General features: G+C 43.3%; 1 protein-coding gene across 2 annotated transcripts; it reads left to right on the top strand.

The window, feature by feature from the left end:
• The first annotated feature begins 1071 nt into the window (after positions 1-1071).
• On the top strand, positions 1072-12774 carry fgd1 (FYVE, RhoGEF and PH domain containing 1). 2 transcript variants are annotated; one of them, XM_077726710.1, is made up of 18 exons: positions 1072-1501; positions 5653-5844; positions 5928-6090; positions 7352-8039; positions 8269-8358; positions 8428-8576; positions 8695-8851; positions 9045-9183; positions 9389-9447; positions 9528-9674; positions 10086-10178; positions 10301-10380; positions 10449-10479; positions 10575-10676; positions 10878-11006; positions 11088-11246; positions 11411-11557; positions 11709-12774. In XM_077726710.1, exons 1-18 carry the CDS (start codon positions 1351-1353, stop codon positions 11982-11984), a joined length of 2952 nt encoding a protein of 983 aa, XP_077582836.1. In that variant the 5' UTR covers positions 1072-1350; the 3' UTR covers positions 11985-12774. The 2 variants fall into 2 exon arrangements, with proteins under 2 accessions (XP_077582836.1, XP_077582841.1); XM_077726715.1 differs by lacking the exon at positions 1072-1501 and adding an exon at positions 4269-4473.
• Positions 12775-14020: the final 1246 nt, after the last annotated feature.

Genomic DNA, 14020 nt, shown 5'->3' with positions numbered 1-14020 from the left:
TCACGTAAAATAATATTAAGACAAAGTAATGACTATGCTGTACTTTTATATCGAAAATGTTAAAATTTATGGAACAAATTCTTATTTTGTACCATTATGTTTTACTTATAGTGTTACGTAGTGTTGTCATCACCAACGTTTCATAGTTGCACTTGAACTCAACACTCTTCCTGCCCCACCGCGTGGGGATGAATGAATGATGACGTCATTATCACTTCTTAATTTTTTTAATACAATTCACTGTATCACTCTTTTTTAATGTATTTTTTTTCAAATGGATTTGATTTTTGTATACTAGCCAAATAATAGTCATCACAAATCACAATATTCGAATAGACACATGAATGGGCAACTGTAGTTAAAAAAAATTCCATCCCCGATATCACAAAGGTTATTTTTTTATCAAAAATTATATATAAATTAAGAAAGGAAAAAACTGCGTGCAGCATAGTTTTACGTGTTTTATCTGCAACGATGCTGCAACCTAGTGGCCAAAGTTATTCTGAGCAAGGCCTTGAATGTCATCCAATCTTGCACAAAAGCAAAATACGTTCATTCATTCATTTTCTGTACCGTGTATCCTCACACGAAGCCCCCAAATTGTTGCATGGAAAGAGTTTTAAAAAAATAATAATAATCTGTGCTTAACCCCCTTCCCCCCACCCCAGGATTACCAACAAACAGACGGACAGACAGACAGATGCAAAGATAGATGGATAGACATACACACTATTACTGTCAATAATTTAAGAGGGAAAATGAAAAGCATATGCTTAAACCCTGGTGGTCCATTCAACCGTCAAACCCTAATGTGACCTTCCAGTACAGACTGCTTCTGATGGATAGCGACCAGGAAGAAAAGAAGAAAAAAAACTCCAGGAATTTTCCCTTCAGTTTTCCTATGCTTCAAGTTTCAGGAAGTGAGAAACGAGGGAAAATGAAATCCAGACCACAGAAGACTTTGGAAGCTGGGAGGTGGGGGGAGGCTGCGTCAAGGATCAGATGTCCAGACAGAGGCGGAGCTGCAACGTTCAACTTCACTTCAGCTCCCATTTTCACACAAAAGGTTAGGACTGGACCCGCCGGGACACCCATGTCCATCAGGACGTGCGTATGTCTGTGTGAGTGTGTGTGTGAGAGAGTCTATATTCATAAAGTGTGTGTCAGCAATGAAAGAATGAAAGCAGAACCTTGATGAGTCGACAGAACGCTGCTGAGTCTGCACTTTGGTGGCGTGGCGGCGAGCATGTGGAAGAGGTGGATGCCAGGAGAAGATGCAAGTGAGCCAGAGGACCAAGAGGGCGGGAGAAGCGGCGGGACGCTCCCGACCCACCATTGAGCCTTGAACCCATGAACCGGACTAGTAGCGCCCTAGTCGGCCTCCCCCCTCATTCCTCTCCCTCTCCTTCCCCTCCTCCTCTTCCTTCTTCGTCTTTCTCAAGTCACTTCAGCACCATGAGGTTTTCTTACCACCTCAGCAACAGCGCTGCTGCTATGACAGGTGAGTGAGTAGTAACTGGAATAACCGAACAACCCATGCCTGGGAATGTGATTCAGGTCCAGGTTGAGTTTTTTTAAAGGGTAATTTGTTAATCCAAATAGTAAAGTACTTGAAAAGTAAGTGTAGAATTGTTGATTATAAAATGATGATTGTTGGGTGAAAATGTTGGCCAATGGTTAGCACATCTGCCTTATAATGCATTGAGTTAGAGTCCGTTTTTGGGGTTCTGATGTCACAGTGATGCTCCAGCCCCTAACTCTTTCCTCTCCGTCCCCCAATCCACTTATCTTAACTTCCTCTAATTCCCAACATGCAGTGGGCCACACATGAGAGCTAAAAATAGATTCAGCTGCTGGGCACAAGTAGATATTCACACACAAAAATGGCAGTCAGTGAGCGACCCAGTGACCTAGAGAGAGACACAAACACACACACACACACACACTGAATTATCTGATGTGCATTGTGTATCCGTGGTTTGAGATGTGAGGTCAAAGTTCAAGCCAGCAGATGACGATGATGGCATGGTGTTTTTGTTTTTGGTCAGATGTTGTGGCCATGTTTAGCTGTGCTTGTTTTTTTCAAATATGAACTTGGGGGGCCAGGAAGGGCCAGTGTTGATTTAATGACTCTCTTCTCTTTATCACTTCCTGCTGCATGTTTGCTACTGTGTGTATTGGTGTGAGGGTGTTATTGAAGTGTGTGACAGTGAACATCTGGGATATGTTTATTTTCATCACCGCTACTGAGATGTTGATACGCTTTATAAACATTTGCTTGATTATACAGTCATAGGTTTACTGAATATGACTGACCTTTTCGGTACTTTTAGTGGGCAATCAAGACTCTATTGGATTTCTTTGAGGACACACTGCTGAACAAACTCTGAAAAACAGCTGGACTTGTTGATGTTCACAGTTTAGTAGAGACATCCAAGTACTTTGATCACCACAGAAATCTTATATGGAACTTAGAGACCCATAATATCTATAGAACATCGTTAAAAAAATCTAAATTACAACCCTGTTTATATTCTAATGGCAAGTTTGAAAGTGAAAACTTTTGGAAAATTCTTACTCGCTGTCAGGTTAAAAACTGAGCTTCAATCATCGTTAATATCTTATGGAGAACATCTCAACCTTCTTAATAGATAGGGTCATACATTGCTAGTTGACATAATCACCTTAGGAATCTTTTATAGATAATCTTTACATATACACAAAAAATGCACCCATATGAACATTTGTATCACAATTTCCTCCAAGTCAAGGTAATCTGCAAAGTTTGAATCAAGGAACTTGGGCTCTTCTTAATTGTTCAAGATGTTTTTTTTTTTTTACTGTTAATAGATTAAGATAAGATACTTTTAGGTTCTGGATTTCCTCCAGTAATGCCTCAGTGGGATTGTTCCCTGAGGATTGCCAACCATACTGTTGCTGATTTTGTTACTCAAAAGACAACCCTGCATACCAATCGGTCTTTCACTTGTTTTGGTCATAAGCGTCACATTTCCTGTTCAGGGATATAGCAAGAGCGCTAGTCGCACACATTTTCTAATGATGGATTTTTGAGTTTCTCATAGAGGGTATCTCTATAAAACCAGGAGTCCTCTCTATTCAAAATCGGGATGCTCTTTTCTTTAAAGGATGCTTTGCGGCCTTCAAGTAGCTATCTAATCTCTTCAGTATAGAAAGCCGAGTATTTTGTCCCAGAGGTGAATCAACTTCTGTCTGAGGGGGTTCCCGCTTTTGAAATGAAATAGTATGTTATTTTTAGAAAAAATATCTTGTCGGAAAAAAAACTGCCATGTATGAGACCGCTACATTCCATCTTCAGTTTCTGTCTTTAGGCCTGGCAGTTGTAGCGCTTTGTTTATTGGTGGATTTGACAAGGACCCCGTTTGGATAAATGCAGCTAGTAAGAGTCTTTCTGTTACATATTCCTTGGTTCCGATTTTCTCTTTTTGTATTCGGTCCCTAAGATGACCACTTCAACGTTTCATATAAGATTTTGATTGGTTAAACCTTCTTCAATCGAATAATATTTGTCAAGACGTAAATACATGCGGTAGGTAAGAGACGCATTTTACCACGCACAAAAATATGTGCACCATTACTTCCCACCCTCTTTGGATCTCTTGTTGTCAAGGTTACAGTCAGTCGCGTATGGAAGTTCCGAACTTCAGTCCTTTCTTGCGTCCATTGCAATTCTCAATCTATGTCAATGGTCATTTGCTTCACTCCAACCTCTCCATAATGTTCTGACATAGCTGAGGTCACATGATTGGGCTGTCAGCAAACCCGTTGAATTTAATCTCGTCGTCAAGGAAACCAAAAATAAGGGGAGAGGGGAAGCAGGAACAGACACACCCACCCCCTCCACAGGTCTGTCAGGCTTTCTTGCTATTGCAGCGCCAGCCTCTTGTCAATGGATTAAATCAAGCGATTCTACTAACCTACATCTCAAATTGAATCACTACTCTCTCTCTCTCTCTCTCTCTCTCTCTCTCTCTCTCTCTCTCTCTCTCTCTCTCTCTCTCTCTCTCTCTCTCTCTCTCTCTCTCTCTCTCTCTCTCTCTCTCTCTCTCTCTCTCTCTCTCTCTCTCTCTCTCTCTCTCTCTCTCTCTCTCTCTCTGTCCTCTCTCTCTCTCTCTCTCTCTCTCTCTCTCGCTCTCTCGCTCTCTCGCTCTCTCGCTCTCTCGCTCTCTCTCTCTCTGTCACTCTCACTCCCCCCTCCCTCTCTCTCGCTCTCTGCGGTTTGCGCGCGCGCGACCCAATCGAGGAGCCGGGTTCTCCGTCTTCTCATTTTCTCCTCATTTTTCTTCTTTTTATCCTCATCTTTTTTAAATTTCTTCTTCTACTTCGTGTATGCGGACCGGGTGAGCCGCGGTCTGCCATCGTCAACATCGTTGTTCATGAGCGGCCTAGTGCTGTGTTGTGCGATGTACATGGACAGAAGCAGCCTTGGCAGAGGTGAGCGCGCGCACACACATACACACGCACACGCACACACACGCACACACACATGGACACTGCGCTGCATTGGCGTGAGCGTGCATGTCGACTGTCACATCGGGCTCAAGGGGTGAAAAAAAAGCATCTGCATGCACACGCGCTGACCGATATCTCGCCGCAGTGAATGTAGGCTAGTGTGGCGCGCGTGCACATCACTGCGTCTCATGCCAGCAGATGTGCCGTTGGTTGTCGCGTGCACGGGCCTGCCACGGATCGATTCCGTCGCCATACTGCAGTTGGTTGGCGTATGTGCGTGAGCGCGCGCGTACATGTAAGATTTTATTCATCCTTCGATAGATGGTGGAGGAAAGACATGGGAGATGTTCATCTTACATAGGAGACACACCCCCTCTTTGGCTGGATCGTGTTTGTGCACGTTCGAGCCGGCCTCAGTTACGTTAAAACCGACAATGACCTCTACAATGGTAGCAACAATGTCATCCGAAATCAGAAACTGGTGACATGGTTTACCATCACCTCAATAAGCTGCTGTAAAACATTTGGACCTATAATATCATAGAAGCATCATGACCATGCTCATAAACGCATAGTGGCCCATTGGAAACGCTGTGATCATTATTGGAATTTTATTTATGGAGCAATAGATCTTGGAATGTATTTTATAATTGAGAATTTAGGTTAAAAATTCAGACAGTGGTTGACAGAACAGGAAAAAATTGCCACAACGCTATACTTGCCTAACCTTTCATTGGTATTTTATAACTGAAAGTAATCGTAGGATAAATATATGTTATAAGTGTTGTTATGTCTACGCATTCACATGTTTCCCCTACTATATATAAAAATGTTACATAAAGCATGATCAATGATGAATGCCCTTTCATAGAAATTTGATTGTCATTAATTATTAATAACAACACTGTAGTATGTGTGGTGGGATTATTCAGTACCCATGAAGATGTGTGGTAGCTCTCATTTACAGAAAAGGTTTTGACCCTTTTCTTGAACCTTCAGAGTACCCACTATGAACAGCTTGTAGTGACTTACCAGAACCTTAATGATCACTACCAGAACTCACACATGTTGTGGCTCAGCTAAAATGTCCTCTATGCTGAATTGATTTGATGTTTCTGGACCTAGCAGACCAATGATCCCATTGTGACTCATTTTTTCCAGGTTCCCCGTCCACCTTGAGTCCTAGCTTGGTGGCAAAGAGTCTCGCTCTCGAGAACTCATGTGGTCCCCAGCAGGCCACCTCCTCCTCCTCAAGTCCCCCTTTGCTTCAGGAGGAGGAGGAGGAGATCAATGACACCGGACCACCACAGTTCAGTAAGAGCCGCCCCCCTTTGACTGGACCCAAGCCTCAAGGTGAGAGCCACCTTCTGTCAACAGCAATAACTGCACGTTAATGCCTAACCTAAATGAATGACCTTGACTCCCCCTCTCTACAGTCCCACCCAAGCCATCCCACTTGCAACATCAGGGCGGCGTGCTAAGGGCCAGGCCCCGTGCACCAGACAAGCCGCTGCCCCCTCCTCCACCTTGCAAGCCCCTCCGCACCGAGGACCATGCCTCACCCACCTGTGTTCTGTCACTTATCGAGAAGTTTGAGCGGTGAGAAACACGTCATGGGGGTGTCACCATCACATTTTTGTCTACATCACGATTACTTCCATATTTAAAATATTACCATCATAAGAGTGTTTCAGTCAAGGTCAATGAAACGATGGTGAATTTTACCATTGTAGTTACTATCATGGGATGGTACCATTATGGCCATCAGTAAAAGGAGGCTAATGTCAGGGTGATGTTCAGTAATGTTCCAATTTTTCTTGGGGATCTAGCACAATTCAATTGCCCGTTAGAAATAGTATACAATTTCCATAACATTTTACACTGAAGTATACTTGAAAAAACAAAAATGTATTGTTTCATTTTCCACATTTTGCACTGTATAATGCGCCACATGTTTTCAATAGGAGACATGCTTGCAAGCAATCTACCAGTCACACTCTTATGCTTTAATAACTGGTGCAAAATGTGGTTTGGCATTGTCTTGCTGAAATAAGCAGGTTACTTTTCATGCCTGGAAAAATGTTTCCTGGACGACAACATGAGTCATTAGTATTTGCTGGAATATGAATGTTAAAGGAATTGCGAATCACCAAAGATTGAGATGTCAATGCCACGGTAAAGTCAAAATCTATTGAAGTTTACCATAACTGTTACCGTCATGGTCAATATCATGGAGATGGCACCATCGCGGTGGTGTCACTGTCAAGGTCATGTGATGATCACTATTATGGTGATGTCACCATCATGCTTTCTGACAAGATTCAAAGCAGTGATGTCATCCGACAAGCCGCCATGCTAAATATTGTTTTAGATTGTTATACTATATAGTTTATTTATTTTGTCAGTTTAAAATGAGTTTTATTATTCTCATATATTTTTTTTATCTCTTAGATATTAATTACACCTACTGACATTGCATTGTTACATTTGCAACTGTATTTGTTAATCAACCTGTTTATATAGATCCAAATATTGTGGACATGTTTCCTGTTTCACGTTCCAGCATTCATGATACCGTATGTTCATTGTTCCGTTATCATACCTATTGATACCTTATACCTATAAATATGCGGCCATATTTCTTTGGGATTTAAAGTGTGGTACGTACATTGAGAGTTAGATAGATAGTAGATACTAACACTATCATGGTTATTGATACATTATGTATTGTTGTTATCATGTTTGTTAGTGTGGTTGAGTTATTGTCAAGTTTATTGTTCCAACACTTTTATCAACATATTACCAAGTATTGTCATATGGTCGTTGATTGACATTTATCATGTGAATTGTTGTCTTGCAGCGAGCAGATCATTATGGTTCCTGACATCACCGGGGTCGCCATGTGTCCCCGCCTCCTTGACACCACCTTATCTCAACCTTCATCACCAGCGTCAGTCTCCGCCCTCCCCGAGCAGGAGGATCCTCCCGAGCTCAAAAGTCATGGCGACGGTCAGCTGGAAGCAAAGGTGTCGGTGGAGATGAGCGAACGTCTGCCGCCCGATCAATCAGAACTACCGCCCGAGCAATCGGAGCTGTCGCCTGAGCAATCCATTCTGCCGCCCGATGAATCGGCTCTGCCGTCCAAGCAGTCCGATCTGCTGCCCGAGGAACCAGATCATCTCCCCGAACAACCGGATCTGCAACCAGATCAATCAGATCTACCGCCCGAGCGTTTGTCCCTCCCCTCGTCGCAGACTGATGGAAAGCTGGCCAATCGGGACAGCGGCATTGACAGCATCAGCTCGCCATCACACAGCGAGGAACTCTGCTTTGTAGGTGTGGACGACGGCAGTAGTGGCCTTTACTCTTGTGGCCTCCCTCGACTCTCCAGCTCGTCTTCATACGCCGGCGAGGGCGAGGAGGGCGAGGCCAGGTGCGTGGCCAGAAGAAGGGACTTCTCGGAGGATGTGGACAGCGACCTAGAGGAGGAGGAGGAGGAGACTGAGCTTACCTTGGTACTTCCAGCCCCAAGACAAGACTTGACTGAGGTAGGACAGAAAGCAGAAAGCTATGGGTTACTATGGCAACTACAAATAGGTGAAACAAACTCTTAAAGCTTGTTGTCATTGCTGTTGAACTCAATTTCATGTAGCAGTACAGACTCCACAAACTGGTTGCCCATGATTGCCGTTTTAAGGGTTTTTCTTTAGGGTGTCGATCATCCGTATACTGTATTTACTCTCCCGTTTCCTGTCACATGCATCATATGCCTTTCAGTTGTCCGTCCAGCAGAGGGTGTTCAACATTGCCAATGAGCTCCTTCACACTGAAATCTCCTATGTGTCCAAACTTCATCTCCTGGACCAGGTAAACTGTTATGCAAACACACCTAACCGAGGGTGTAGATACGAGTTGATGAACTAATTTTCCCTTCAGGTTTTCTCTGCTCGACTCTTGGAGGAAGCACGCTCCCGCTCTTCTTTCCCATGTGATGTAATTCATGGAATCTTCTCCAATATCTGCTCCATCCACTGCTTCCACCAGCAGTTTCTACTCCCGGCTTTGCAGAAACGTATGGAGGAGTGGTGAGTTGTCCCCAGTCTACTGTAGTACTATACTCAAACCGGATTGCTGTGGTGACGAGTACAGAGGCAATCTCATAAATTGAATAAACCGATGAGTATACTTTTATCAAATTTGTAGGGACTCAAACCCTCGTATTGGAGACATCCTACAGAAACTGGCCCCCTTCCTGAAGATGTATGGCGAGTACGTGAAGAATTTTGACCACGCCATGGAGCTTGTAAATACGTGGATGGAGAGATCAGCTGTGTTCAAGTGCATCATACATGAGATCCAGGTAACTTCGCCCACTGTCAACATTTATACACATGCGGTACACCTCATTCAAATAATTAAGATGGACTTCATTAAGTAATGCCTTTCATGCTGCACAACATTATTGTGTTTGGTACAAAAATTCCAGGAAACCAATCACTTTTTGCAAATCCCAAGGATTATTAGTCAATATACTGCATTTGTGTGTGTGTCAGAGGGATGAGCGCTGCGCTAACCTGACGCTGCAACATCACATGTTGGAACCGGTCCAAAGGATTCCTCGATATGAGCTCCTGCTTAAAGATTATCTGCACCGCCTCCCTGAGGACGCACCCGACTTCAAGGATGCTCAGAGTACGCACATCACCTGTTTAAATGTGTCGCTGTAATTGTAGAAGATCAGAGCACATTTGACATTTTATTACTGAAAAATGCTAGCATCTGGTATACAATTGTTTTGCAATTTGTCTTTCAGCCATGAAAAAGGCTATACAAGATTGAAAGGGTTGACATTTTAATGTGCTATTTGATATCATGTGACCAAACTTTGTCTCTGCAGAGTCTTTGGAGCTCATTGCAACAGCAGCAGAACATTCCAATGCTGCCATTAGGAAAATGGTAAGGACTTTTACAACTGGTTCTGGAATCAGATCTCAGGATTTTGAGCAAACGTTTTTGTGTCTGTTTGTTTGTTGTAGGAGCGAATGCGGAAGCTGCTGAAGGTCTATGAGCTCCTGGGCGGCGAAGAAGACATCGTGAACCCGACAAATGAGCTCATCAAAGAAGGACACATACTCAAATTATCCAACAAGAACGGCACAACGCAAGATCGATACCTAATCCTGGTACGGGCTTCTTTGTTTTCCCCGTTGACAGAAAATTGGTGGTCCTGTAGTTCTAAAACTGGGGTATCCTTAGCCTGAATAATTTATGTCATGTCGTATTTTCAAAAAATCCATCCCAGCTTCAACAGATCTAAAAATGTAAAACACACATACTAAGCCAATTACTTCTCATTACCTTAGCTTTAACACTTTGCCAGCAATTGACTGCTGTTACAATATTCAAATTGGCACAATGTGTTGGAAAAGTTCAAGAGCATTAACTCACTGAACACCACCCATGGGGCTAATTTCTTATCAAAAATCACCCTAAATTAAAAACAAGGCTTCCAATCATGATGTTATTCTGAGAAAAAGGCTGTCGACCCATTTTTTAAAAAAATCGATGGTAACATTTTCTTCATGTTCCTACAGTTCAACGACAGGCTTCTTTATTGCGTTCCCAAGCTGCGTCTTATTGGTCAGAAGTACGGGGTTCGTGCTCGAATCAATGTGGATGGCATGGAGGTGAGTTTATTACCTGGGCTAGTATCAGCTTAGCAAATGTTCAGTACTTAGTAGAAATTGCTGACACCGGGACATCATGATTACAAATGCTGCATGTGAGTTTTTTTTTTTTTAATGTACAGTTGAAGGAAACAAGCAGTGTAGCAGTTCCTAGAACTTTCCTGGTGTCAGGCAAACAACGGTCAATTGAGCTGCAGGCCAGGTAAAGCTAAAAAAGATCGTACTAAACCACGGGAGCTTTTCAAACTTTTCTTGACTATGTCTGTGCAGGACAGAAGACGAGAAGAAAGACTGGATCCAGGTAAAGATGAAACAGACTGACAGATAGGAAATCAAACCAAACATTACTGACCTTATCAACTGGTAAAATGACATGAGTTTGTGTGTATCTTGCAGGCTATTCAAGCCACGATCCAGAGACACGAACACACCTTGGAGACATTCCGTCACCTGACTTGTTCACTACGAGATGACGAGTCAACACCCCCCCACTCTCCGGTAATGGATGCAATGCAATGTTTCCAGATACTTTTGGTTTGGATACACATATATACATCTCTGCTCAAATGTTTCCAATGGATAATTTGCTGCTTTTGCAGTGCACGTAGCTATTGTCCACTTTTAGCACAATTGACCGGATTTTTTTTTAATTGGGAAAAATAATCTTAATGAATAACCTCTTCCCGTCTTGTCCGTTAGAGCTGTGCCGAGTTGGGCAAGCGCGCGCCGACCCCCATCCGCGAAAAGGAAGTGACGCTTTGCATGAAATGCCAGGAAGCATTCAATGCCCTCACCAGGAGACGCCACCACTGCAAGGCCTGCGGTCACGTGAGTCCAATAAAAGCTTGTTCGCTCCGTCGCCAAGATACCCTTCCATAGTCCTTCAAGACTCTGTTGTCTCACCTCCAGGTGGTTTGTGGGAAATGCTCAGAGTTCCGTGCCCGCCTCTCATACGACAACAATCGCACCAACCGCGTGTGCATCGACTGCTATGCCATGCTGGTGGGTGTGTCCCCTCCACCCTCCATGTTGGCTGCCAACAACCAAAGAAGGCGCTCCATCCTGGAGGTGAGAAGGATGTGATGGTTGGGGACGTGGTTGTATGGACTTGATCAGACTTGATTCATACAAAGTAACTTGGGATAAAACGTGTTGAGCAACAAGTTCACACTTGAGACTTTTCTTGTGATTTACAGTATGTGGCTTACTTCTACTTCTGGTTGTCACCATAGAAACAAGCCTCGTTGGCAGCTGAGAACAGTGTCATGTGCAGCTTCCTGCATCACATGGAAAAAGGAGGCGGCCGGGGATGGCAGAAGGCCTGGTTTGTCATCCCTGAAAATGAACCCCTAGTGCTCTACATCTACGGTGCTCCTCAGGTGGGCCCTGAACACAACATGAGGAAACACAGGATATTCACTAATCACATTGGGTTTCACGTCTTAAATTTCATAATACACTTGATTATTTAAGAAATCGTGCATTTTTTCCCTAAAACACACAATTACCCAGAATTCCTGCTGTTTTCAGGACGTCAAGGCGCAGCGTAGCATTCCTCTGATTGGCTTCGAAGTTTCACTACCGGAGTCATGTGACCGCCTGGAGCGTCGGCACACCTTTAAGATTTCCCAGAGTCATCTGACGCTTTACTTCAGCGCAGAAGGCGAGGATCTGCAGCGCCGATGGATGGACGTCTTGTCCAGGGCTGGAAAGGGGGAGGAGCCTGGGTTTCCCCTCCCAATCGTGGAAAGCGTGGAGGAAGAGGAGGGTGAGGAGCTGGACGGGGCAGAGGGCGACAACACGTGATTTGACCGGATGAGGAGTGACGCCGGGGGGTGGGCAGATCATTGGAATTTATTTAACTTGCATGGACACTAAATTGGGACATTACCCTTGAGCCTCTACAGCTGTGACGCACATGCTGTCCGAAAGCACAATCCTCCTGATGGCGCCGTCTTGTTTTGATGACATCATTCCCCGTATTGGCCTGCAAAAAGGCTGTCAAAACAAAAGTGCAATGTCAATGTAGTCGGGCTTTGTCCGGATGGGACACACTTGGAAGCAACTACTATGACTTCTTAGTGGCCATACTTCATTTTCATTTCTGGATTTTAGCCTTTGTTAATTCATTCCATTTTGTGTTCGAGATTTCATTTTTTAAAGGGGAACAAAGCAACAGACTAACAAAAGATGGAGGAGATGCAGAAAAGAAATGAGGAGTCAAAACAGGGATCTTTTCTTCCTCTTCTGGTCTTCTGACATCTGATAGTCATCCTCTTCTTCCCCTTCTTGTCATTATTATGACTCGCTGTTTGATATTGTGTGTATGCTAAGTATGTGTGTGTGTGCGTTTGACTGTGGGTGTGGTTGTTTCCTTGATACCAAACATGCAACTTTTGTAAATATTATTTATTCACCTGCAGTCGCGTGAGTGTCAGCAGGAGGGAAGAAGATCTTTGCACCAAGCCTAGCGTAACAACTGACTAGTTTCCATAAGGAAAGCTAGTTACATTAGGCTAATCTTATTGTGGAACTTGGACACTGTTTGTTAATTAACTCAATGGCTTCAATTGATGTCGATAGACATTTTATGAATTTTAAATACGAAACTGATCAGCCTTTCCCAATTTAAGCTGTTGTTGTCAATGACAGCCAATGGGTTAAATTGCTAGTGTTTTTTTTTTTAAATCTTGTTTCTAATTTATCCTTCACGTTTTTTTTTTCCCAGGCTAAACCTATCATAACAACTAACTAACTTCAGTGGGTATTTTTTTTTTTTTTTGGCAAATCGGGCCCTTCTCATTTACATGTTTTTATTTTCTTTTTTTTTTAAGATCAACGTGTCTGTGTAAAAGTATTTTACGTTGCTTTCAGCATGTTTTTAGCATGTTGGATTCAGTAATAATCCGCGGTTAGCAACAAAGCCGTTTCCTAAGAGGAAGCAGGTGCTCTGTGCTAAACAAGGCCATTTTTTTCCTGTACGTTTGATATTGTTTGTATTTTATTAGGTCACAGCATAGGCGTGAACGCCTTTTTTCTCGTTTGTTTTGTTTTCACCCTGGCTTTCACTACACGATACACAATTTTTGTGTGTTGGTTTCATGGTGTGGTGCTGCTCTTCCCTCAGTGATGTTAGAAGGAAATGGCCTTACAGTTATTATTTTTTTTATGTACTCTGAAGCTTCTGACTTGGTGTCGTTGTGCTTTAGTCAACAAGGTGCTGAATGCTAGATTATGTCTATATTGTTGGATGGTAATAATTCTTTCCCTTTTTGCGATCCAGTGGACAAGTCAGGCTGGGATCCTTCCAGTCATGTGACTCATTCCAAGTGATGGGAGATGAGCGGTGCTGATGTTTACACGTGGTCACAAGGTGGCGCTGTGAGTTCTGAGTGAACTTGTGCCAAATGCAGTGTTCTATTGTAATAATGTTATCGTTGTTGAGCTTTTTGCCTCTGGTGAGTGTGTTTCTATTTTTACAGTTCACACGTACAGTATTGTGGACTAAATGGCTGCTGTAACCACGGAGACCAAAACATCTTCAATCAGATTGAAGTCTCGGTAATGGATTTGGTGGTGCAGTCTGGTTAAAAAAAACTCCTTGTAGTAATCCGAGAATATTTGGAAGCCTTGTGTTGCCAAAACTACGGCCAGCCCTCTGGACATTCTCTTCGGTGTAAACCGCTAATAGCCACACTTTATGGTCTGTTTTTGCTATGGTGGGTGCCAAATGTCAGTGCTGCTTGGTTGCGGTGCCAATAACAACAGTTGAGATTATTGACAATTGATGATATGAGAGTGATGGTTTAGTGGCCGGCCACTGCCTTCCTTAAACATTTTGT

The sequence above is a fragment of the Stigmatopora nigra genome, chromosome 1 (assembly GCF_051989575.1).
Source record: "Stigmatopora nigra isolate UIUO_SnigA chromosome 1, RoL_Snig_1.1, whole genome shotgun sequence".
NCBI classification, from domain to species: domain Eukaryota; kingdom Metazoa; phylum Chordata; class Actinopteri; order Syngnathiformes; family Syngnathidae; genus Stigmatopora; species Stigmatopora nigra.
This window is presented reverse-complemented; position numbering and strand designations above follow the sequence as displayed.

Excerpts from the sequence above, each read along its gene's own strand:
- fgd1 (XM_077726710.1), top strand. The coding sequence starts at position 1,351 with ATGAACCGGACTAGTAGCGCCCTAGTCGGCCTCCCCCCTCATTCCTCT. Across the intron at positions 1,502-5,652 it reads CAGCGCTGCTGCTATGACAG|GTTCCCCGTCCACCTTGAGT; the intron begins GTGAGTGAGTAG and ends CATTTTTTCCAG. Across the intron at positions 8,040-8,268 it reads CAAGACAAGACTTGACTGAG|TTGTCCGTCCAGCAGAGGGT; the intron begins GTAGGACAGAAA and ends TATGCCTTTCAG.